This window comes from Sus scrofa, chromosome 13 (genome assembly GCF_000003025.6).
Source record: "Sus scrofa isolate TJ Tabasco breed Duroc chromosome 13, Sscrofa11.1, whole genome shotgun sequence".
Lineage (NCBI taxonomy): Eukaryota > Metazoa > Chordata > Mammalia > Artiodactyla > Suidae > Sus > Sus scrofa.
The window spans coordinates 134,823,400-134,850,285 of record NC_010455.5 but is presented as its reverse complement, the minus strand read 5'-3'; the positions used below and the strand labels follow the sequence as shown (position 1 = coordinate 134,850,285).

The 26,886-nt window shown below is 40.2% G+C and overlaps 1 protein-coding gene across 5 annotated transcripts in view; it reads right to left on the bottom strand.

Moving 5' to 3' along the window:
* The window catches only part of SNX4 (sorting nexin 4), a 79,738-nt gene extending 53,480 nt beyond the window's left edge, over positions 1–26,258 (bottom strand). For 2 of the 5 annotated variants that reach the window (XM_021070206.1, XM_021070203.1), the window contains exons 1-5: positions 26,062–26,249; positions 11,209–11,330; positions 7,088–7,223; positions 6,861–7,010; positions 3,613–3,660 (exon numbers count right to left, since the gene is read on the bottom strand). In XM_021070206.1, the coding sequence (XP_020925865.1) occupies positions 3,613–3,660; positions 6,861–7,010; positions 7,088–7,223; positions 11,209–11,330; positions 26,062–26,202 (597 nt within the window). In that variant the 5' untranslated portion in view covers positions 26,203–26,249. Of the gene's footprint in view, positions 1–3,612; positions 3,661–6,860; positions 7,011–7,087; positions 7,224–11,208; positions 11,331–25,694; positions 25,842–26,061 lie in introns of those variants that run through there. The other 3 variants (XR_002337866.1, XM_021070204.1, XM_021070207.1) reach the window with 3 other exon arrangements.

The window sequence follows — 26,886 nt, the reverse complement described above, 5'->3', positions numbered from 1 at the left end:
CCCAGGTTGTTTGCTCGTTTCCTAGCTGTCTGCTTGAACACAAGATCCAAAAGAAAAGAAAAGCACGGTGTGAATGGGGCCCTTAGAGTTTCACAACGGCTGTCAAAGCAATACTTTAATCTGTGTTGTTCATTTCTATAACCCCAATGCCTCCCACAAGAGAAACATGAAGTACTGGCTGAATGAAATGACTATCCTGGAGCCCCAACTCAGTCCCTTTTCCCTGTTCTCTTTTAAGCCCCACCTTTCCACCCTTTTCCAATTCCTATTACATACTTACTTTCCTTGTTCTAGACTTTATTTTTCCTTTATTTTCAGGTTCTTATCTTTCCCCAAAGCTTGCCGACTAAACTAGTTTGGCCTCTCTAACATTTTTCTTCCTTGACCCCATAGGTTGACTCCAGTGCAGGTTTCTCATTATTCAGATCTCAGCTCAAATATTCTCTTCAACCATGTTTGACATACTTTGCCCAGGGCAGTCCTGGTTTACACCTGTTGTCCTAACCTAATTATTAGCAGAGCCCTTTTTATTCTCAAAAGCATCCCCATTTAAAGAGTTCTCACTGTGGTGCAGTGGTTTAAGGATCCTACTCCACTGGCTCAGGTGGCTGCAGAGGCTTGGTTTCATTCCTCAGCCCAGTACAGTGGGTTAAAGGATTCAGTGTTGCTGCAGCTACGGTGCAGGTCCCAGCTGCAACCTGGATTTGATCCCTGGTCCAGGAACTTCCATATGCCACACACATAAAAAAGTGTCCCCATGTGAACAATAAATTTTATGGTCACCTATCTCAAAATAACCCCTGGGAAAAAATCCTGCTGTCATAGTTTTTCACAATGATGACTGTTTTCATTTATATCACCTTATTACTTCATTTTAAAGTACCTTATTTAAATATTAATTTTCTCCAACTACTACTATAAGAACATGGAGCTTATGTTTCCAGCTCATTCACTGCTGTACACTCAGCACCTAGGATAGTACCTGACACTCTATAAGCACCCAACGTTTGGAATCTCCAAATCAGCAGAGAACCTAAAGGCCTAGATCTTATGTCTGTCAGTCCCTGTTCCAAACAAAAGACAGGGTTCCAGCTCTTCTGAATCAGCCTAAATTCATTCAAGGTTTGGGCATATGGATGATCCTTACTTTCATGTAAGTAATTTACCAAGTTAACCGAGTTGAAACTATATTATTTTAAACTAAAGTAACTAGTTTCCGTATGTTCATTACTCTAAAGTTCATTTGCTCTCCCTTCACTGAATTAACAGAAGTATCCTAGAAACAGTCAAGAAAAAAGGACGTCAATATATAGCACTGATGAAAAAAGTCTATTGCTCATATCTGTGTTAAATGGAGCATGGATTTTTAAAAAACTAAATTTTTCAATTATCTTGCTGAGTATAATAATTACTCTAGAACGATTTAAGAAAATATTAATCTAGCAGGCCCAAATATAGATTAAATTAAACATGTCTGAAAAAGGGAAATTTAAAGATGATATTTCAAGTTGAGAATGACAATCCAATACCAAGGTCAAATATTCTTTTCTTTTTTTTTTTTAATTGAGGAATAATTGACCTATAACACTATATTAGCTCCGGGCACACATCATAATGATTCAATATTTCTATACGTTATAAAATAATCACCACTAAGTATTCGTATAAAAAAACAAACATCTAATTCAGAACAATCTTATTTTCACTGAAATAAAGTTTCAAATATTCCTTTACCAAACATCTTTATATACGTTAGTTACATAATTAATAATTGAAAAGAGAAGTAATATAAGATGGTAATTAAGGGCTTTGAGGAGTTCCCAAAGGGGTTAATGAACCTGACTAACATTTATGAGGATTCAGGTTCAATCCCTGGCCTCACTCAGTGGGTTAAGGAGCTGGCATTGCCATGAGCTATGGTGTAGGTCACAGATGCGGCTCAGATCTGGTGTTGCTGTGGCTGTGGTGTAGGCCAGCAGCTGCAGCTCCGATTCGACCCCTAGCCTGGGAACCTCCATATGTCACGGGTGCGGCCCTAAAAGGACAAAAGGACAAAAAAAAAAAAAAAAAAAAAAAAAATTCTGACTTGTCACATTATACTACTGTATAATACCGTAAAATCAAAGATTTTATAAAAGTGAAACTACGATTTTACCATAAGGCTACCCAAATACAAAAACATTATATCTAAACACTTAAATAGCACATGCATACAAGATTCAAACCACTCTGTAAACAGCATAGCCTGTAAGAATGGAGAAATTCAAGAGTTTCCTCAAGGTCACCAAAGTTACAGCCAAACACTGTGTTCAAGGACAAACAACTGATAACTAGTTACTAAACTAATGACGAGATCAATGACTAAAAATTTCTAAGTTTTCTATTATACAAAAAGAAATCACCAAAAAAAAAAAAAAAAATGCTTTGTTTGCTCTTTTCCTTGTTATTAGCTCCTAAAAACAGAAATCTTGGAGTAGTTCTCAGGAAATTCTATCAAAATACAAACTTTTTTTAAAATTTACAATTATTTCGAACCATTTCTAAACTTAACTTCTAGTATGCTGAGCACTATAATGAACTACAGACAAGAAAATACTATTTTTTCATGTAATCTGCTAACAAAATATTTATAAATTAGAGTCAGTTATGACAATTAGATAATTATATTCTCTGTGCAGAAAAAAATGCTTCTCTTGCCTTTTTGTGCTAAATTCAAAATACCTCCACACCAATGCACAAATTTCCAAGGGGTGTTCTTAAAATTACTGTAAAAGCATTTTGTTCTTACGGCCTATACCTACTGAACTTTTGTTATGCATTATCATGTGAATTGTTTATAAATTTATATATTATACCAATTATGTTACTTTCTCTACTTACCTATTTACACAAGAGATGAAAACTTTAAAAACTTTGCAACAATCAGTGATATATTACTTTTGGGAACAAGAGGGAGAAGAAAATGGAGTTAGGGCGGCCACTTTTTGACCAATATACTTTTTAATTTTTAGATAACATCTCCATTACCAAACACTAATTCTAATGACTGAATTTGAAAATGTGTCAAAATCTAATTAAGCCAGTAACACTATCAGATGTTGACAAAAAAATGAATCCTGTGCCCATTCAAAACTGGCCAGCATGTCCCAGTAGACAGAAGCATGACTGACGGCTTATCTTTTAGTCTAACTAGGACTGGAAAATCCAAGCTCAATTCTTCAGAAGTGTCTTTCCTATCTAATAGAATGAGTAACAACAGGGGTACCATGGAGAACGACAGTAATAAGGAAAGAGGGAAGAAAAAAAGAACATTTAATATAATATGAGCATACTGTGGGGAAAATCTATAACTTGTATCTAAATTACTGCTTCAAAGTGTTCTTTCCTAATTAAGGCCATAAATATGCCCAATATAGCCTCACAATTAATGAAAATTACACTAATCAAAAGTAAACTGCATTGTTTCTTTAAAAATCCTACTAATGATATTTGATGCAAAGCCTATTTCCAACATTCACTCATTCAATAAATAGCAAGTACCCACTAAGTGCATGGCACTGTGGTGGGGATTATAAAGGAACATGGCAAATTATTTCACACAATTATTCTTACCTTCAGCTGAAATCCAGTTTCATTTACAGTCTCTTTCCAGTTACCTTCCTAAAAATTGAAGTTAATTTTAGATATCAATGCAAAATAAAATAGCCCATAAGGAATATTCCAAATTAAATACCTATTATTCTATTCTTCTTTCAAGGGAGATAGAGAGGGAAGGAAAAAGAATTCTTTTCGCTTCAAAATTAAATATACAATCCAGATTCCAAAAGATTACCAAAGATGGGAGTTCCCCTGGAGGATCGGTGGCTAATGAATCTGACTAGTATCCATGAGGACCTGGGTTTGATCCCCAGCCTTGCTCAGTGGATTAAGGATCTGGCATTGCCATGAGCTATGGTGTCACAGACGAGGCTTGGATCCCAAGTTGTTGTGTCTGTGGCGTAAGCTGGCAGCTAGAGCTCTGATTTGACCCCTAGCCTGGGAACCTCCATAAGCCACAGGTGTGGCCCTCCAAAAAGACACACACACACACACACACACACACACACACACACACACACACACAAAGACGGACCCAGGATTATATAGATCTGGGCTTAAAAAACTTAAGACTAACTTTGACACCATTTGAGTGACACCAAAAAGTAGCATCTTCAATATCTTTAAGTATAAAAATGTTCACCAAAAGAATGATGTAATACAATACTTTGGAAATTCAAAACAAAATAAATCATGACATGCAAATAACTTAACAAAGCTGCTCCAAAAGGATCCGTAAGAATATGTAATACACAGCTTAACCAAATCCAATCCAACAATACATTAAAAGGATTGTACATCGTGATCAAGTGGGATTTATCCCAGGGATGCAAGGATTCTTCAGTATCCACAAATCAATCAATGTGATACACCACATTAAAAAATTGAAGAATAAATGATGATTTATTGAGGATCATTTGATAAATGAGGATTTATGAGGATAAATAAAGGATAGATGAGGATTTATTGACCATATGATCCTCTCAATAGATGCAGAAAAAGCCTTTGAGAAAATCCAACACCCATTTCTGATACAAACCCTTCAGAAAGTGGCCACAGAGGGAACCTACCTCAATATAGTAAAGGCCATATATGACCACCCAGAGCTAACATCTTTCTCAACGGTGAAAAGCTGAAAGAATTCCCGCTGAGATCAGGAACAAGACAATGATGTCTGGTCTCGTCACTATTACTCAACACAGTTTTGGAAGTCCTAGCCACAGCAATCAGAGAAAGCAAAAGAAATAAAAGGAATTCAAATTGGAAAGGAAGAAGGAAAACTATCACTATTTGCAGATGACATGATACTATACCTAGAAAATCCTAAAGATTCTACCAGAAAACTGTTAGAGCTCATCAATGAATTTGGCAAAGTTGCAGGATACAAAATTAATACACAGAAATAACTGCATTTCTATATACTAACAATGAAAGATCAGAAAGAGAAATTAGGGAAACAATCCCATTTACCATCACATCAAAAAGAATAAAAACTTAGGAATAAACCTACCTAAAGAGACAAAAAACCTATACTCTGAAAAGTATAAGATGCTGATGAAAAAAATCAAAGATTACACAAACAGAGGGAAAGACAAACCATGCTCCTAGATTGGAAGAATCAATATTATCGAAATGACTGTACTACCCAAGGCAACCTACAGATTCAATGCAATCCCTATCAAATTACCAGGGACATTTTTTGTAGAGCCAGAAAAAAATATCTTAAAATTTGTCTGGAAGCACAAAAGACCCAGAATAGCCAAAGACATCCTGAAAAAGAAAAATGGAGCTGGAAGAATCAGGCTCCCGGACTTCAGATTATACTACAAAGCTACAGTCATCAAAACTATATGGTACTGGCACAAAGACAGAAATATAGATCACTGGAACAAGATAGAAAGCCCAGAATTAAACCCACGCACGTACAGCCAACTAATCTATGACAAAGGAGGCAAGAATACAATGGAGAAAAGATAGCCCCTTCAATAAGTGGTACTGGGAAAACTGGACAGCCACATGGAAAAGAATGGAATTAGAACACTTCCTAACACCATACACAAAAATAAACTCAAAATGGATTAAAGACCTAGATATATGACCAGATACTATAAAACTCTTAGAGGAAAACATAGGCCAAACACTCTCTGACATAAACCACAGCAACATCTTCTCAGATCCACCTCTTTGAGTAATGACAATAAAAACAAAAAGAAACAAATGGGACTTAATTAAACTTAAAAGTTTCTGCACAGCAAAGGAAACCCTAAACAAAACAAAAAGACAACCCACAGAAGGGGAGAAAATATTTGCAAATGAAGTGACTGACAAAGGATTAATCTCCAAATTTATAAACACCTCCTACTGCTCAATACCAAAAAAAAACAAACAACCCCATCAAAAAATAGGCAGAAGATCTAAAGAGACAATTCACCATAAGACATACAGATGGCCAAACAACACATGAAAAGATGTTCAACATCACTAATTATTACAGAAATGCAAATCAAAACCACTGTGAGGTACCACCTTACACAAGCCAGAAAAAAAGTCTATAAACAATAAATGCTGGAGAGGGTGTGGAGAAAAGGAAACACTATGACACTGCTGGTGGGAATGTAAATTGGTGCAACCACTGTGGAAAACAGTGTGGAGATTCCACAGAAAACTAAAAATAGATTTACCATTTGATCCAGCAATCTCACTCCTGGGCATTTTTCAGAGAAAACCATGACTTGAAAAGATACATGTACTCCAATGTTCACTGCAGCATTATATGCTATGGCCAAGACATGGAAACAACCTAAATGTCCACTGACAGAGGAGTGGATCAAGAAGATGTGGTACATATACAAAATGGAATATTATTCAGCCATTAAAAGGAATGAAATACCAGCATTTTTAGTAACATGTATGGACCTAGAAATTATCATGCTAATGTAAGTCAATCAGAGGGTGAGACACCAACATCAAATGCTATCACTTACATGTGGAATCTAAAAAAAGGACACAATGAACTTCTTTGCAGAACAGATACTGACTCACAGACTTTGAAAAACTTATGGTTTCCAAGTGAGAGGGGTTTTGGGGTAGGGGGAATGCACTGAGGGTTTGGGATGGAAATGCTATAAAATTTGGTTGTGATGATCACTATACAACTTAAATATAAAATTCATTGAGAAAAAGAAGAACATGCAGTACACAATTTAAAATTTTAAAAATCCCCAAAAGATTTAAAAATAAAAAATTAAATAAAAGAAAAATACCTGTGTTAAGAACAAATAGAAGATTCTGTCTCTACAAAGGATGGGATGTGAAGCAACTCTCAAGAGGAAGTTTTCCAGACCAATTCGTCGTCTTTCCACAAAATCTGGATCCATGTTGTCAGCAGAGAGTTTATGCCAAACAAATTCTGCCTAGATAAAGAAAACGATCATGAAGAATAGTCTCAATGCTAAATGCTTCTAAACTATACTGCCATTTCACTTCTTACCCTTTTTTCTGGTAGAGGTGGCACGACAATATGTGGATAGTAAACTAAAAGGTAGTTTCTCAACAACTCAAATTCACTATACCGCCTCCATAGTGAGTCTGTTAGGACACTCTGACCATCAATATGTTCAACTGACCTGAAAAAGATAGAATAAGATTTCTATTCTTTCTTAAAAAATACATATGTGTTCTCATGACCTCCTTAAAAATTGGTAACTCCACTGACTAAATGTTTATGAACCCAGGCACTAATTAAAAAATCTCCCATGTATTATTTAACCCTTACAACAACCTTGGAGAGGCAGGGATTAGTGTCCACATTTCACAAATGAGGAAGCAGCTGCACAGTATATGCTTTTCCTATAATCCCAAATATCTGTGGGAAGAGCACACAGATACATCCAGTTCCTAAGCCCTCACTCCTAACCACTTTCTTCTGTTAAAGAAAACATATTTGAACTTAAGAGAAATAGTCATATTAAGAACATTCTGGAGTTCCCGTCGTGGCGCAGTGGTTAACGAATCCGACTAGGAACCATGAAGTTGTGGGTTCAGTCCCTGCCCTTGCTCAGTGGGTTAACGATCCGCGTTGCCGTGAGCTGTGGTGTAGGTTGCAGATTCGGCTCGGATCCCGCGTTGCTGTGGCTACGGCTCCGATTCGACCCCTAGCCTGGGAACCTCCATATGCCGCGGGAGCGGCCCAAAGAAATAGCAAAAAAAAAAAAAAAAAAAAAAAAAAAAAAAAAGAACATTCTAAAACGCTCAGTATAAAATAATTCAGTTTATGTAAAATAGCTGACTTTCCCACACAGTAAAATCTGGCCTAGCCAGTTTTTCATTAAAGAAAAAGTATTTTTAACTCACTTCTGCCACAAGGAAAGAATATTCATGCTTAAGACCATGACACCAAAAAACCTCAATTTGACATTCTAAATGAATCGGATATATCCAAGTAGCAAAAAATATCCACAAAAGCAACATGTCAATTAGCTCTGAAAGGGTGGGGGAGAAAAGATATAAAAATTCAACTCTAATCTTTTTTTTTTTTTTTTTTGCTTTTTAGGGCCACACCTGCGGCATATGGAAATGCCCAGGCTAGGGGTCAAATCAGAGCTGCAGCTGCTAGCCCAAGCCAGAGCCACAGCAATCAGGGATCTGAGCTTCATCTGCAACCTGTGCCAAAAGATTATGGCAACAACAGATCCTTAACCCACTGAGCAAGGCCAGGGATCAAACCCACATCCTCATCGATACTAGTCAGGTTTGTAACCTGCTGAGACACAATGAGATCTCTCAACTCTAGTCTTATCTTTAATATAAAGAGCTGCAGGCAATGCTATGTCTCATCCATATAAAAGTTCAATTTATAGTTAGGGGACAGTTAGGGTAAAATTATACAAAGAGTATTTGAAATTATTCTGATCAGAGATTTCTGCTAGCATTATCACAATTAGAAAACATCAGTCTTCTAACATTAAAAGAAGCTTCCCATTTCCTGTTTGCTTGACAATAACTGACATGCCCTCCAAGAAACATGCATATAACCACAATGCCCATTTGTACATTATGGCGTAAAAGCACAGAGGCTAAGTCAGTCTTAGAATAAAGTTCTGAGAAGGCATATACACAACACAACAGATGTTCTATGTTTTCATAATTTATAGATTAAGTTTGCCACTACAGTTATTCATCACATATTAATAAAAAAGGAAACAAAATATGAAATTCAAAATGTAAGAATAGCTCCCATGAAAAAGATAAATGGCTATTAAATCATAATTCATTTTAAAGAGCTTACCTAACCATAGGCTATGACTAATACTACTCTAATTCAGGTTTTCGACTTCAGCTAAAAAAAAAAATCTTGGGTTAATACCAAATATCAAACTATTCAAAATCATTACCAACAGAATAAACATCTTGCTAGTAAGTAAACAAATGCAGCCTATAAGCAGAACACCTAAAGTCTATCAGAAGACCTACTACACTACTATATGTTGGTTTTTTTCTTTTTTTTGGCCACACCCAAGGCATGTGAAAGTTTCCGGGCCAAGGATCAATCCTGCACCACAGCAGCACCAACACCAGATCTTTAACCCACTGTATCACAAGAAAATTCCTCCTCTTCTTTTTTTTTAATGGCCACAAAAGGCAGGGCCTAGTCACTAGAAAACGTCTAAAGGCACAGAGATTTTCTTTAGACCCCAAACCACCCAATTTACCCAATCATTTAACAAATATTTACGAGTTCTCATCATGGCGCAGCAGAATCGAATCTGACTAGGAACCATGGGGTTGCAGGTTCGATCCCTGACCTCGCTCAGTGGGTTAAGGATCCTGTGTTGCCGTGAGCTGCTGCGTAGGTGGCAGACATGGCTCAGATCTGTCATTGCTGTGGTTGTGGTATAGATCGGCAGCTGTAGCTCTGATTGGACCCCTAGCCTGGGAACCTCCATATGCCACAGGTGCAGGCTTAAAAAGCAAAAACGAACAAACATAAAAAGCACATAATTGGTTTTACATGAAACATTTGATTTAACCCTGACAATAAAGTAGGTAGTATCATAACCCTCTTTTACAAATTAGAAGAATTAAGTAAAGACAACATATAGCCTCCCAAGCCATGGAGTCATTCTTACCTATTATTACATACAGTACTCTTACCCATTTTAAAAGGTTCATATTAGGAGTTCCCGTCGTGGCTCAGTGGTTAACGAATCCGACTAGGAATCATGAGGTTGCGGGTTCAATCCCTGCCCTTGCTCCGTGGGTTAACGATCCAGCGTTGCCGTAAGCGTGGCGTAGGTTGCAGACGTAGCTCAGATCCCTTGTTGCTGTGGCTCTGGCATAGGCTGGTGGCTACAGCTCCGATTAGACCCCTAGCCTGGGAATCTCCATATGCTGCAGAAGCGGCCCTAGAAAAGGCAAAAAGACAAAAAAAAAAAAAAAAAAAAAGGTTCATATTCTATGAACAGGAAAACAAAATCTCTGGAGAAATTAAATCAGCAACTTTATCAGAAAGAGAAAGACAAATACCATATGATATCACTTATAAGTGGAATCTAAAATATGGAACAATTGGAGTTCCTGTCGTGGCTCGGTGGTTAACGAATCCGACTAGGAACCATGAAGTTGCAGGTTCGATCCCTGCCCTTGCTCAGTGGGTTAAGGATCCAGCACTGCTGTGAGCTGTGATGAAGGTCACAGACAAGGCTCAGATCCAGCACTGCTGTGGTTGCGGTGTAGGCCAGCGGCTACAGCTCCAATAAGACCCATAGCCTGGAAACCTCCATGTGCCAAGGGTGTGGCCCTAGAAAAGATAAATAAATAAATAAATAAATAAATAAAATAAAACACAGAACAATTAAACCTATCTACAAAACAGAAACAGACTCACGGACATGGAGAACAGACTTGTGGCTACCTGGGGGACGGGGAGGGAGTGGGATGGACTGGGAGTTTGGGATTAGTAGATGCAAACTATTAAACTGAGAAGGATAAGCAATAAGGTCCTACTGTACAGCACAGGGAACTGTATCCAGTCTGCTGGGATAGACCATGATGGTGAAGGAGAGAGAGAGAGAGACAGAGTGTGTGTGTGTGTGTGTATAGGTGTGACTAGGTCACTGTGCTGTATGCAGAAATGATATGACACTGTAAATCAACTATATTTTAAATAAAAAATTTAAAAATAAAATCAAACAGAGACTTCAGCCTTATTCATTCTTAGTGTACTAAACTATTAATACTATAGGCAATTGCTAAATGGACTTTCTACTAGTGCCCCAAGAGTAGGTAATAAATGAATGATAAAAGTTCAACTTTTAGTTAATGTCAAGCTGTAGATCTGGCATTGCTGTGAGCTGTGGTGTTGGGTCACAAACACAGCTCGGGTCTGGCACTGCTGTGACTGTGGCATAAGCCAGCAACTACAGCCTGGGAACTGCCATGTGTCGCAGGTGCAGCCCTAAAAAGACCAAAAAAAAAAAAAAAAAAAAAAAACAACAAAAAATTCTCTAAAAAAACAATGACCTGTAAACAATTCCACTATACAACAGAATTTGCATCAACAACTACCAAAGCTTTTTCTAGCCAAACCTAGGCCTAATTCTCATCACTCACCTTGTTTCAATGAGGTAAGCAGTATATGTTTCTTGCATGTTCATGGCATTTCTTCCAGTTCGCTTTTCTGCTTCTGAAACACTAATTTCTATCTTCTTCAACCAAAAATTATTTTCTGTCATCTGAACAAAGGAAATGGAAGAACAACAAAAAACTTCAAAAATTAATATTGAAAAAAACGACCTATTAAAATAAAATCCATTATTAGTACATATTTCAAGCTACTTTCTTGAACTTCTTGAGTAGCTAGAGGTTGCTAAATGACAGCAACAAATGATATGCCCCTTATAATCAGCAGACTGTAGTACATTAAACTTTTCTAGATGCTATTTTAACAAGTACCATACACTCTAAAATGTAGGTAAGATAATAGGAGAAAAAATTAAAAAAAGATATTTCACATAAGTGACCAAGAATAAATGTATACAGAAATACATAAGAAAAAAATCTAAAAACATTGTATACAAAGATGAATGATCATCAATACTGATACCTAATCTTTTTATTTACCAAAGTGAACTCTCTCTTTCAAATATAAAATACGATATAGATGCCAAAAGGTTAGCTTTTCAGGTGGCAAGTTAATTTGGGAAAAAAAGTAGGAATTATCACATATTCAACTATAAATTTGCCTAAATATTTTCCCCTCCCTTTTTTGGCCACCCTGAGGCATACAGAGCTCCCAGGCCAGGGATAAGATCTGAGTTACAGTTTTCAACCTACACCTCAGTTGTGCCAATACCGGATCCTTAATCCACTGCACCAGGCCAGGGATCGAACCTGTGTCCCAGCACTGCAGAGATGCTGCCGATCCCATTGTGCCAGTGGGAACTCCTAAATTTGCCTAAATTTCTTCAGCAGTGGTTAACAGCAGTCTCCACTATGAGACAGCACAAGGATTTTTTTTTAATATTGTTTAAAATTTATTTTTTATTGAAGTATAGTTGATTTACAATGTTATTTTAGTTTCTGGTGTGCAGCAATGTGATTCAGTTATACATATATTTTTTTTTTTTAATGGCCACACCTGAGGCATATGGAAATTCCTGGGCCAGGGACTGAATCCAAGACACAGCTGTGACCTATACCAAAGCTGCAGAAACATCAGATCCTTTAACCCACTGCACCAGGTCAGGGATGGCACACACACCTCTGCAGCAACCCGAGCTGCTGCGGTCAAATTCTTAACCTACTGTGCCACAGCAGGAACTGCAACATGTATTTTTTCAGAGTCTATTCCACTATGGTTTATTACAAGATACTGAATATAGTTTCCTGTGTTATATAGTAGGACTTTATCTGGGACAGCAGGTTTTAAGAAGAGGAGACATCTTTCTTTTCTTGCTAGATCATCCCCAGGTTTGTATCAAAGCCCCAAAGAGACTGACAAACATACCACTGGTGGGTCATAGGCTACATGTGCAGGAAGTGTGCCAGTGAAGAAGGATCTTAATACACCCAAAGTAACTTCGACTATAAACACAGTGAGACTTGGTGCTAACTGCTGTGCTTTGGGTTTTTTCTCCCTTGTTCAGTTTCAAAGTTCAGAGGTATGTTTTAATTAAAAACACTGTACTGGAGTTTGTGTTATGGCTCAGGGGAAACAAATCTGACTAGCATCCATGAGGATGAAGGTTAGATCCCTGGCCTTGCTCAGTGGGTTAAGGATCTGGCGTTGCCATGACTGTGGTGTAGGTCGCAGATGTGGCTCGGATTGCTATGGCTGTGGCGTAGGCCGGGAGCTACAGCACTTTTATTCTGGGGGTGGGGAATACAAGTTTATAATTAGAAGATCAGTTCTCCCTCAGGTTAGTATAGAGCTGGCCAGAATTTTAATCCCATCTCTGCCATAGATTAGTTGTGTAACTCTGGGCAAATTACTTAATCTCTCTACCAGTTTCCTCATCTGTAAAATGAGGACAAGAATATCCAACTCAAAATGTTGTTGGGAACATTTAATGAGGTAACACATTTAACGAGTTTCAAAGTTGCTTAGTATGTAACAAGATCTCAAGTATTAACCTATTACCTTCTATCTGTAGGTCTGCTATGGAACACTCATGTACCCAATGCACAGTGAAGTAAAACAATAGCCAAAGGTCAGAATTTGGAGCAGAGAAAGGTTTCTTTCAGGGCCATGCAAGGAGACAGGTGGCTGATGCCTTAAAAAAACCAGAACTCCTTGAAGGCTTTCAGCAAAGCCCTTTTACAGGAAAGATGAGGGAAGGGATGTGGTTAGCTGTTGCAAAGTTCTTGGTGTTGGATCCTTTGTTCTTGCAGCTGTCCAGGTATATCAGGTCACCGTGTTCCTGAAAACCTCCATTAAAACAAATGTTATTTTGGGAGGTCCCCCTGTGGCACAGTCAGTTAGGAATTCCACTGCAGTGGCTCAGGTCACTGCAGAGGCATGGATTAGATCCCCAGCCCAGCACAGTGGGTTAAAGGATCCAGCACTGACGTAACTACAGCATAGGTCACAGCTGTGGCTCAGATTCAATCCCTGGCCCAGGAACTTCCATGTGCCCCAGGTGTAGCCATAAAAATAAAAAAAAATGAAAGTTATTTTCAAGAGTTCCCATTGTGGTTCAGCAATAACGAACCTGACTAGTATCCATGAGGATGCAGATTCAATTGCTGGCCTTGCTCAGTGGGTTAAGGATCTGGCATTGCCCAGAGCTGTGGTACAGCTTGCAGATGCGGCTCAGATCAGGCATTGCTGTGGCTGTGCTGTAGGCTGGCAACTGCAGCTCTGATTTGCGACCCCCCGCCCGGGAACTTCCATATGCCACAAGTGCAGCCCTAAAAAGACAAAAAAAAAAAAAAAAAAAAAAAAAGTTATTTTCTATTTGGCAACTTTTTATCTAAAGACATAATATATAAGAAAGGAAAGGGAAGGCATTAAATTCTGTCTCCATGCCTCCCTGTGGCTTTTACACTTAACAAACCCCATAAACTAAGTGACGTTACCCCTCATTTTATTTGTTCAAGGTCCCAAGAATCAACTTGAGCCCTCTGAAGTCTGGGCCCTGGCTAAGAGAAGGTGTCCTCTGCGCAGGCAGGTTACCTTGCCTGGTAGCATTAATCCAATACCCAGCATGGGTCCTCCTGCCAGTGCCTAAGCCCAGCTGAAGAGGCAGATCTCAGCTCGCAGTACCTCCAGGCCAGGTCCCCAGACCTTGCCTAGCTGTCATCACTGAGGGAACAGGGCACCTAGGACCCAGACAGACCTCAGGCTCCTCAGGCCACGGAAACAGTCACCGCGTCCCACAGACTGGGATCCAGGGAGACTGCTGTTGCCATTAGGTCACAGAGTTGGGGTCTGCTCCTGGCCAGAGGGTGGCCAGGGTGAAGGCTCTGGAGCTCTGCAGGATACAGCCCTCAGCCTGTCCCCGGGCTCTTCAGCTCACCTGCCCATCTGAGGCCAAGAGGGCCTGGAGGGCCCTGGGGAGAAAGCCAGAGAAAGCCATAATCCACTTTTCACCACACTCTCTCTGTCTCAAGGACTACTGCAAGACTGACCATTGGCGGTACGGGACCTCTAATGGTCCTGCACTAATAGCCACATGCCCGTCTTGCCCCCATTATAGGTTTAAGTTTTTCTGGCTATGAAAATTCACACATGATTAATATACAAAAATTGAAAAGTGAAAAAAATATATATAAATCATCTATATCTCACAACTAACCATTGATGATATATATTGTTAAACTTCCTCACAATCTTTTTCCCAGTTGTGATGTTTCTGTGTTACTGAAATAGGTTAGAGATCTGAAGTTTAAGAACTACTCACTGAATTTACTCCCCTTAGGGGATATGTCTACAATGGTCAAGGTAGTTGGTATTAGGTAAATAATAATAGTAATGATAATAATAAAATGTTTTCTTAGGCCTAATAGTGAAGTTTTACTTCAGCGCTACTTCTTAAATAACTGAGAAAAATAGGGTTATAATAAATAACCTTTTTTGTGCATTTTATCTATAAAAATACATTTTAAAATAGCACAGCTATTCAGAAAACATTAATTTTTATTTAAAACAATATGTGGAGTTCCCGTCGTGGCGCAGTGGTTAACGAATCTGACTAGGAACCATGAGGTTGTAGGTTCGGTCCCTGCCCTTGCTCAGTGGGTTAACGATCCGGCGTTGCCGTGAGCTGTGGTGTAGGTTGCAGACGCGGCTCGGATCCCGAGTTGCTGTGGCTCTGGCGTAGGCTGGTGGCTGCAGCTCCGATTCAACCCCTAGCCTGGGAACCTCCATATGCTGCAGGAGCGGCCCAAGAAATAGCAAATAATTTAAAAAAAAATTTTAAATAAATAAATAAATAAATAAATAAAACAATATGTAAGTTTGAACAGTTTTTCCAAACCAAGTCACAACACATTCATGGTTCATGAAATTAATTTGGTGGGTTGTGATCAATATTTCTTTTTAGAGAAAAAGAAGTATCAGAGGGCACCGCACAGGAGTTCCCACTGTGCCTCAGTGGTTAATGAACCCGACTAGCATCCATGAGGACGTGGGTTCGATTCCTGGCCTCGCTCAGTCGGTTAAGGATCCAGCGTTGCTGTGAGCTGTGGTGTAGGTCACAGACGTGGCTCAGATCTCACATTGCTGTGGCTGTGGTGTAGGCCAGCAGCTGCAGCTCCAATTCGAACCCTGGCTGAGAACCTCCATATGCTTTGAGTGCAGCCCTAAAAAGATAAAAGACAAAAAAAAAAAAAAAAAAAAAAAAGAAGGCACTGCATGAAGGGATGGTTAAGCACCATTTCCTGAAACAACACTTAGGTATACAAGTATACGTGTGCTATGATGTAAAAATGTATTTTGTGTATTTTGTACTGTGAGTTGCCTTCAAGAAGAAATTTGAACAGCCCACCAAAACTGAATCAAGAAGAAATAGAAATAGATCAACTGAACAGATCAATCACTAGAAATGAAATTGAATATGGAATAAAAACTCCCTACAAGCAAAAGTCTGGTACTAGATGGCTTCACAGGCGAATTCTACAAAACATACAAAAAAGAACTTATACCCACCCTTCTTAAACTTTTCCAAAAGGTTGAAGAAGGAACACTCCCAAAGACATTCTATGAGGAGTTTCTGTCATGGCTCAGTGGAAACGAATCCGACTAGGAACTATGAGGTTGCGGGTTCAATCCCCAGCCTCACTCAGCGGGTTAAGGATCTGGCATTGCCATGAGCTGTGGTGTAGGTCACAGACGAGGCTTGGATCCTGCGTTGCTGTGGCTGTGGCGTATGCCAACAGCTGTATCTCTGATTGGACCCCTAGCCTGGAAACCTCCATATGCTGCTAGTGCAGCCCTAAAAAGCAAAAAAAAAAAAAAAAAGACATTCTATGAAGCCAACACCCTAAACCAAAACCAAATATACTACCAAAAAAGAAAATTATAGGCCAATATCTTTGATGAATATTGACGCAAAAATTCTCAACATGAATCCAATAACATGTAAAAAAGATCATACACCATAACCAAGTGGGATTCATCCCAAATTCACAAGGATGGTTAAACATACACAAATCAATCAACATCATACACCACATTAACAAAAGCAAAGTCAAAAACCACATGATCATCTCGATAGATGCAGAAAAAGCATCTGACAAAGTCCAACATCCCATTCATGATAAAAACGCTCACCAAAGTGGGTATAGAGGAAACATACCTTAACATAATAAAAGCCATTTACAACAAATCCATAGCCAATATAATACTCAATGGAGAAAAGTTAAAAAGACTTCCCACTAAAATCTGGAACAAAACAAGGATGCCCACTCTCACCACTTTTATTCAACACAGTATTGTAAGACCTAGCCACAGCAATCAGACAAACAAAAGAAATAAAAGGTATCCGAACTGGAAGAGAAGACGTAAAATTGTCACTCTACGCAGATGACACAATACTATATACTGAAAACCCTAAGGACTCCACACAAAAACTACTTGAACTGATCAACAAATTCAGCAAAGTAGCAGGATAGAAGATTAAAATTAAAAAATCAGTTGCATTTCTGTATACTAACAATGAAGTATTAGAAAAGGAATGTAAAAATACAATACCATTTTATTTATTTATTGTCTTTTTGCCTTTTCTTGAGCCGCTCCTGCGGCATATGGAGGTTCCCAGGCTAGGGGTCCAATAGGAGCTATAGCCACAGGCCTACACCAGAGCTACAGCAACTCGGGATCCGAGCCGCGTCTGCGACCCACACCACAGCTCACCGCAATGCGGGATCCTTAACCCACTGAGCAAAGCCAGGGATCGAACCCACAACCTCATGGTTCCTAGTCGGATTCATTAACCACGGCGCCATGACGATAATTCCTACAATACCATTTTAAAATCATACCCAAGGAGTTCCTGCCATGGCTCAGTGGAAACATCCAATTCGTATCCATGAGGATGCAGGTTCAATCCCTGTCCTTGCTCAGTAGGTTGGGGATCTGGCATTACCATGAGCTGGGGTGTAGGTCACAGATGCAACTCAGATCTGGCGTTGCTATGATTGTGGTACAGGCTGGCAGTTGTAGCTCTGGTTGAACCCCAGCCTGAGAACATCCATACGTCATGGGTGTGGCCCTAAAAAGCAAAAACAAATAAATAAAATAAAATCACATCCCCCAAAAAATAAATACCTAGGAATACAACTGACTAAGGAGGTGAAAGACTTATATGTTGAGAACTATAAATCATTAATTGAGGAAAATAAAGAGGACTGAAAGAAAGGGAAAGATATTCCATTCTCCTGGATTAGAAGAATATTGCTAAAACGCCCATACTACCCAAAGTAATCAACAGATTCAATGCAATCCCAATGACATTTTTCATAGAACTAGAACAAAACACAAAAATTTACATGGAACCAGGAGTTCCATCGTGGCGCAGGGGAAATGAATCCAACTAGGAACCATGAGGTTTCAGGTTTGATCCCTGGCCTCGCTCAGTGAATTAAGCATCCGGCATTGACATGAGCTGTGGTATAGGTCCAGAAGAGGCTCAGAACTGATGTTGCTGTGGCTGTGGCGCAGGCTGGCAGCTGTAGCTCTGATGGTACCCCTAGCCTGGGAACCTCCATATGCCACAGGTACAGACAGCCCTAAAAAGCAGAAAAAAAAAAAAAAAATATATATATATATATAGAACCGTAAAAGACCCAGAATTGCCAAAGCAATCCTGAGGAACAAAAACCAAGCAGTAGGTACAACTCTCCCAGACTTCAAACAATACTACAAAGTTACAGTAATCAAGACAGTGTGTACTGGTTCCAAAACAGACATACAGACCAAAAGGAACAGAATAGAGAACCCAGAAATAAACCCAGACACCTAAAGTCAATTCATCTTCAACAAAGGAGGCAAGAATGTAACATAGGAAAAAGTCTTTTCAGCATGTGGTGTCGCAAAAACTGGATAGCTGCAAGTAAATCAATCAAACTAGAACAACGACACCATGCACAAAAATAAATTCAAAATGGCTTAAAAAGACTTAATTTAAACATTAAGACAAGATTCCATAAAACTCCTAGGAAAGAACACAGGCAAAACATTCTTTGACATAAACTGTACAAATGCCTTCTTAGGTCAGTCTCTCAAGGCAACAGAAATAAAAACAAAAACCAATGGGACCTAATCAAACTGACAAGCTTTTGCACAACAAAGGAAACCATTAAAAAAAAAAAAAAAGACAACCTGTGGAATGGGAGAAAATAGTTTCAAATGATGCAATGGACAAGGGCTTAATCTCTAAAATATACAATTTATACAACTCAACACCAAAAAAACCAACAACCCTATTGAAAAATGGGCAGAAGACCTGAATACACATTTCTCCAAAGAAGATAGAGAGATGGCCAACAAGCACATGAAAAAATGCTCAACGTCACTAATAACTAGAGAAATTCAAATCAAAACTACTATTAGGTACCATCTCACACTGGACATAATGGCCATCATTAACAAGTCAACAAGTAACAAATACCTCCATACTGTTTTCCATAGTGGTTTACCAATTTGCACTCCCACCAACAGTGTAGTAGGTTCCCTTTTCTCCATACCCTCTCTAGCATCATTATTTGTAGACTACTAATGATTCTGAGGTATCCCCTCACACTGGTCAGAATGGCCATCATCAAAAAGTCTACAAACAGTAAGTGTTGGAGAGGGTGTGGAGAAAAGGGAACCCTCCTACACTGTTGGTGGGAATGTAAACTGGTACAACCTTTACTGAAAACAGTATGGAGGTATCTCAGAAAACTAAATATAGAACTACCATATGACCCAACAATCCCACTCCTGGGCATATATCCAGATAAGACTTTCATTCAAAAAGATACATGCAACACTATTTACAATAGCTAAGACATGGAAACAACCTAAATGTCCACCCACAGATGAATGGATTAAGATGTGGTATACATACACAATGGAATACTACTCAGTCATAAAAAAGAACAAAATAATGCCATTTGCAGCAACATGGATGGAACTAGAGTGAAGTCAGAAAGAGAAAGACACTAATACATTGCACAAATGAACCTCTCTATAGAAAAGAAACAAACTCATGGACATGGAGAAGAGACGTGTGGTTGTTGGGGGGGTGGGAATGGGATGGACTGGGAGTTTGGGGTTAGTAGATGCAAACCTTTGCATCTGGAGTAGATAAGCAATGAGATCCTGCTATATAGCACAGGGAACTATATCTAGTCACTTGTTTTGGGGGGGTTTTGGTTTGTTTTTTATCTTTTTTTTTTTTTTTGTCTTTTGTTGTTGTTGTTGCTATTTCTTGGGCCGCTCCCGCGGCATATGGAGGTTCCCAGGCTAGGGGTTGAATCGGAGCTGCAGCCACCAGCCTACGCCAGAGCCACAGCAACTCGGGATCCGAGCCGCGTCTGCAACCTACACCACAGCTCACGGCAACGCCGGATCGTTAACCCACTGAGCAAGGGCAGGGACCGAACCCGCAACCTCATGGTTCCTAGTCGGATTCGTTAACCACTGCGCCACGACGGGAACTCCTGTTTTTTATCTTTTTAGGGCCGCACCTACGGCATGTGGAGGTTCCCAGGCTAAGGACTGAACCGGAGCTGTAGCTGCCAGCCTACACCACAGCCAGAGCAACTCAGGATCCAAGCCATGTCTGCGACCTACACCACAGCTCACGTCAACCTTGGATCCTTACTGAGCGGGGCCAGGAATCGAACCTGCATCCTCATGGATACTAGTTGGGTTCATTAACCACTGAGCCACAACAGGAACTCCTCTAGTCACTTGTGATGGAAGGATAATGTGAGAAAAAGAATATATATGTGAATGACTGGGTCACTATGCTGTACAGCAGAAACTGACAGAACAATATAAATCAAACATAATAGAAAAAAATAAAAACTAAAAAAAAAAAAAAAGAAAAGAAAAGAAAGAAATCTGAGAGCTGCTGAAGTTGTAAATGAGGAAAACACTCCTGAGTATGAGTTAGATAAATTCTATAGCTGTGCCAATACATTTTTTTCTCTTTTTCAAGTTACCTTCATCCACAAATGCCCCAAACCTTACTCAGCTCTCTGCTGCCCATGTGTAAAGGTGCTAATTGTGTGGAGGCATTTTCAAGCATCAGTTGCTCAAGCACTTAGCCCCCACCAGCACTCTCAGGCCTAGAGCAGGTTCCCTGAAAAAATCATCATGAATCCCTGAGGCAATGGTTCTTCTCTGAGCCAATACTGCTAAATGCCAACTCAATGGAATCTTCCAGCCTAAAAAAGCAGCACTCTTACCTCCATTTCCTTGCTATTTCCTCTCTCTTCTGCCAGAACTAATTACTACTTTCTTGCAGATTGGATTCCTCTCTCATTTTCATATTCTAAGCTACTTTAAATAGAATTGACAATATTTTTTTTTAAAAAAATGCACTCTTCCTTACAAGGAAAAAGTACAAAAAGGAGACAATTAACTAGACAATGGAAAAAGAGGATGAAGACTCACAAAAAGAAAAACAACAGAATACAGAATAAGAGTTTACAACAGAATTTAAAGAATCTTAATTAGTGATGTTTAAAACTGGAAGATGAGTTCCCCTCGTGGCTCAGTGGTTAACAAACCCGACTAGCATTCATGATGATGCGGGTTGGATCCCTGGCCTTGAACAGTGGATTAAGGATCCGGCGTTGCCGTGAGCTGTGGTATAGGTCAGAAGACATGGCTCAGATCCCCTGTCTCTGTAGCTGTTGCGTAGGCCAGCAGCTACAGCTTCAATTCAACCCCTAGCCTGGGAACCTCCATAAGCATCGGTGATGTGGCCCTAAAAAGGCAAAAAAAAAAAAATTAAAGATTCGCAGTGCAGTGCTTGTTGCCACTATCTCTAGGTGTGAGGCAACTGGTACAATTTACTCTCCATCCAAAATCTGCAGTCAAAAATAAGGCTGATGATTGCTGTGGCTGTGGTATAGTTTAGCAGCTATAACTATGATTTTACCCCTAGCCTGGCAACTTCTATAGGCCTTGGGTACAGCCCTAAATAAAAAAATGTATTATTAAAAATAATAATAAGGCTGATGAAGTTTTTTGCCACCTCTGCACACTATCTGCATAGATATCTTTGTGATGAAAACTGCTTGATAATCAACACATCATTTAGACCTTTTTTCTTAAAATTAGAACTTAATCTTAACTCTAAAAAAAAATCTAAATACAGTATGTAACAATTTACAAGACTAGGAGTTACCGTCGTGGCTCAGTGGTTAACGAATCTGACTAGGAACCATGAGGTTGCGGGTTCGGTCCCTACCCTTGTTCAGTGGGTTAATGATCCGGCGTTGCTGTGAGCTGTGGTGTAGGTTGCAGACTCGGCTCGGATCCCGCGTTGCTGTGGCTGTGGCGTAGGCTGGTGGCTACAGCTCCAATTCGACCCCTAGCCTGGGAACCTCCTTATGCCGAGGGAGTGGCCCAGGAAATAGCAAAAAGACAAAAAAAAAAAAAAAAATTTACAAGACTATTTTTAACGTTTTTTTTTTTTTTTTTTTTTTTTTTTGGAAGAAAACTGCATGGTTTAATGGACAGAACACAAATGTCAAAGCCAGGCAGACCTAGGCTCAAACCCCAGCCATGCCACTGACAAGTTTATGACTCTAGCCAAATCACCACTCTCTGAGCCTCTGCTTCTTCATCTTTATATGTCTTTTAGGGATAAGTCTGAAAATTAAATGAAAAGTAGGGCCTTAATGTGCCTAGTACAAACAACAAATCCAACTTACATTTCTGCCCAGTCCACATTCCTAACAGTAACAATAGCAATGTGGCTTTGGTTATTGCACTATTTCTCAACTGGGGAAGGACTGGAGTGGAAAAAGGGAGACAAAGAGGGAAAAGGAACAGATTTTCTATGGAGAAGATTAGGGACTTTGTTTTTTGGTCTTTTTATGGGGGGGAGGGACTGTACCTTTGGAATGTGGAAGCTCCTAAGCAAAGTATCGAACCCAGGCCACAGCAGTGACCCAAGAGACAGCATATCCTTAACCTGCTATGTCACAGAATTCCCATGGGATTGAGGAGTTTTTTAGGAGAAGGGAACAAAGTACAGAGAATGTATGAATGTATGTGTGTATTTAACTTCCTGGTTGATTCTGAAATATTTGTCCAAATAGCTTGTGTCTCTTTGAATTACTCAGTTATGGAGTTGTTTGAAGAAACCCTAAAGTTTAGGCAATAACGAATGGTCTCTCGTAACACATATTTACTGAAAAGTCAGGTAATACTATATAACTAACAGCTTTTACTGTATGATGGCATCTTTGAGTTTTCAAATATCTTAAACTGAACACACATAGGGTTTTATTTTAATGAGATATTTACAATCACTTTTTTTTTTTTTTTGGTCTTTTTTTTGCCTTTTCTGGGGCCACTCCCGTGGCATATGGAGGTCCCCAGGCTGCAGGTCCAATCAGAGCTGTAGCCGCTGGCCGACGCCAGAGCCACAGCAACGTAGGATTCAAGCTTCATTTGTGACCTACACCACAGCTCACGGCAACGCCAAATCCTTAACCCACTGAGCGAGGCCAGGGGATCGGACCCACAACCTCATGGTTCCTAGTTGGATTCATTAACCACTGAGCCACGACGGGAACCCCTGACAAACTCATTTAATTTTATAATTGCATCTTCATATTATTAAGCAAAGTTTTCACAAAAAAAATTAGTAAAATGTCCGTCATCATAACCAAAATTAAACTCATGATGTATTTAACAAAAGATACAATTCCTACTTTCTGAAACAATCTAAAATTGCTTTTTTTTTTTTTTTTTTTTGTCATTTTTAGGGCCACACCCACGGCATATGGAGGTTTCCAGGTTAGCGGTCGAATTGGAGCTACAGCTGCTGGCCTACGCCAGAGCCACAGCAATGTGGGATCCAAGCCGAGTTTGTGACCTACACCACAGTTCATGGCAACGGGGGATCCTTAACCCACCGAGCGAGGCCAGGGATCAAACACAAAACCTCATGGTTTCTAGTTGGATTCATTTCTGCTGCACCACGACGGGAACTCCTAAAATTCCTTTAACACATATCCACAAGATGGGCAAATTTAAAAGTCTGAAAATGTTGTGCTGATAAAGATAGAGAGCATCAGGCACTACTGATGGAAGTATAAAATGCTATGTTCACTTTAGAAAACAATTTGACACTACCTGCCAGGGTTGAACATGCTATTACCCTATAATCCAGCAATTCCACTGTAAAGTTTATATTAGACATTTGCACCAAGAGCTATGTAGGAAGAAGTTCATAACTGTAGAATAAATCTTTTAGAGATAGCAAGAATCTTGTAACACCACCAATGACTGTAAACAGAAGTAAAGATAAATCAACTATAGAATATCTATAAAACAGCATACTATACAGCCATGAGTATAAACAAACTAAGCTACATTTTGGCTGAATCCCCAAAGCATTATAGAGCAAAGAAAATAAGTCATAGTAAAAGTGATTCACTTATGAAAATTTCAAAATCAAGTATAACTAAACAATATATTGTTTAAAGACACATACGGTAAGATTATAAAGAAAAGTAGAGATATTAATACAAAATTCAGAATATAGGTTACCTCTGTAAGAAAGGGAGTAGATGTAACGCAGGAAAAGAAATGGCAGCTACAAAGAACTGATCATTATTTTGTGAGAACCTCCTCTGCATTAATGATATACTTCATCATAAAGGTTTTGTTTGGTTTGTTTGTTTCTGCCTTTTTTTTTTTTTTTTAATGGCCACACCAGTGGCATATGGAGGTTCCCAGGCTAGGGTCCAATCCTAGCTGCAGCTGCCCGTCTATACCACAGCCGCAGCAACACCGGATCGGATCCGTGTCTTTGACCTACACCACAGCTCAGAGCAACACTGGACCCTTAACCCACTGAGCGAGAACAAGGATCAAACCCGAGTCCTCAGTGGTTATTTACCACTAAGCCATGATGGGAATACCCTTGGTTTTTTTTTAAAGACAACAAAAAAGTTAAGTCACAGATGGAACCTGCATTTTAAAAAAGCAAATCACAGGGAGTTCCCGCTGTGGTGCAGTGGGTTAAGAATCTGACTGCAGTGGCTGGGGTCTCTGCAGAGGTATGGGTTTGATTCCCTGGCCCAGGAATTTCCGAATGCCATGGTGCAGCCATTAAAAAAAAAAAGAAAAGAAAATCAAGTAAAAGCCAAGTTTATGCATTACAGAACAGACATGTTTGTCTCGTATTTTATATGAGATATTTAATCGCTTCACAAATAATTCCAGAATTTTGTAAGAAATTAAATGAAAGACTTAAAATTCACCTATAAATGTCTTCATGCTAACCTATACACCCAACATATCCCCCAACTATGCAAAATCTTCAACTCCAGTGTTGAAGTCCCTGGCTAATTAAGAGTCTAGTAACATAGCTTTTCTTTATCCATCTCTCACAAGGATGGGCAGTTTTGTATTAGCACTAACACCAGCTTCAGAGAAAAGCAAAATGGATGAGCTATGCACACTCTAATTAGGGTAGCCTGATGCGAAGCACTCTACTGAGTTTCTGAATCGCTTCAATTTAACCCGGTCTACCCATCTTGCATTACACCTGAAAACATTTTGGAATGAAAGCAATTACAAATATAAAATGATGCATTTTCTCCTTTCTTCAAAACAAATAAAGCACTAATTATCAAAGGGGCTTCTCAAAGCAGATTCATGGGATATCTATGCCACGTCTCCATTAGGAGACAGAGCACTGACCCCAAATGAGGAAATTACAGTCCAATAAGGAGTTTTTCAAAAATCTTTTTCACCTATACCCTTTCTTAACTCTAACACTTTATTCCATCTCCTGATGGTGGCACCAGGCCAACCACCCTTACAGTCCCAGACTTGTTCCTCAAGTCCCCCATTCCCTTCCTTCTCAAACACTGCCGCCACTGCCCACAGTGCCTGTTAAGCCGTCCCCTCTTACCAGACTGCCCAGAAACATCGGCGTTCCTCTTCAGGTCCAAACCTCCGGGTTCGCGGACAGTGAAAGTAGCACCTGCTCCAACCCGGCGCGTCCCGAACTCGACCTCCGTCCTCGCAGCCGCACCCACAGGACCCCCCATCCTTCCTAAGCTCCGGCGGCGCCCGGCGCTCGCCTCCTACCCAGCGCCCCTTTTTCCCACTGAACCCCCCTCAACTGCGCCTGTTGGCCTGGCCTTTCCACCCCACTTCCCAGTCACCGCTGGGCCTCTCGCCTGAGCCCACTGGCCGCCGCCAGCCTAGACCAGCCGAACCCAGCCCGCTAAGGCCCCGACAGAGGCCAAGCAGCCTCTGCCGCCCCTTCTCTTCACCTTGCCGTCTCCGGAGCCGTCTTCCCGGGCCCCCTCTGCTTCCTCACCCACCACAGACTCCAGCTCAGCGTCAGGGTGGCCCAGCGGCTCTAGGGTCGCAGGCTGCAAAAGCCGTTCAGAGTCTGGAGATGCCTGCTCCATGGCTGCGGTTCAGCACGGCGGGCACAGTGCGCCTGCGCTCCCGCGCGCTGGCGGGCCCCTCCTCCCGGGCTGCAGGCCAGGCTCCGCCCTCTGGGCCTGAGGCCGCCCTGCCCTGCCCTGCCCTGCCCCACCCAACCCGGACTGGTCTAGGGCTGAAGTTGGAGCTGGAGCTGGGGCTGGGGCTGGGGCTTGGGGAGGAGGGCCGGCATGCCAGGGAGCCGGTCAGCTGCTAAGCCAGGAGACCGCGAACTGATAGAGGGAGAGAAAGAAAGGCAAGGGGAACGCGAAGACCAGAATAGGTATTGGAACCAACCAAGTTGGTGATCACCTAAGGAAAATTTGAAACTCAAAAAAGAAATAGGAGGCTCAGATGTGATGTCTCCCTCTTGGCCTCTTATCTTGCCTGCCATTTTTGGTCACATCCCACCTTCCCCCAGGATAAAAAATATCGGTTGATCATTTCCCCTTATTTTATATTCATATAATACATGTTCATTGTGGGGAAATGAAAAAATAGTTATACATAAAAAAATTTTTAAAGCTATGTGTACTCCCACACCCAAAGAGAAAAGTAAACATTTAACATATATATATCCCTCCAAACATCATGCATCTATATGAGTAAACAACATGGTCGTACTGTATAACACAGGAACTATATCCGATCTCCTGGGATAGACCATG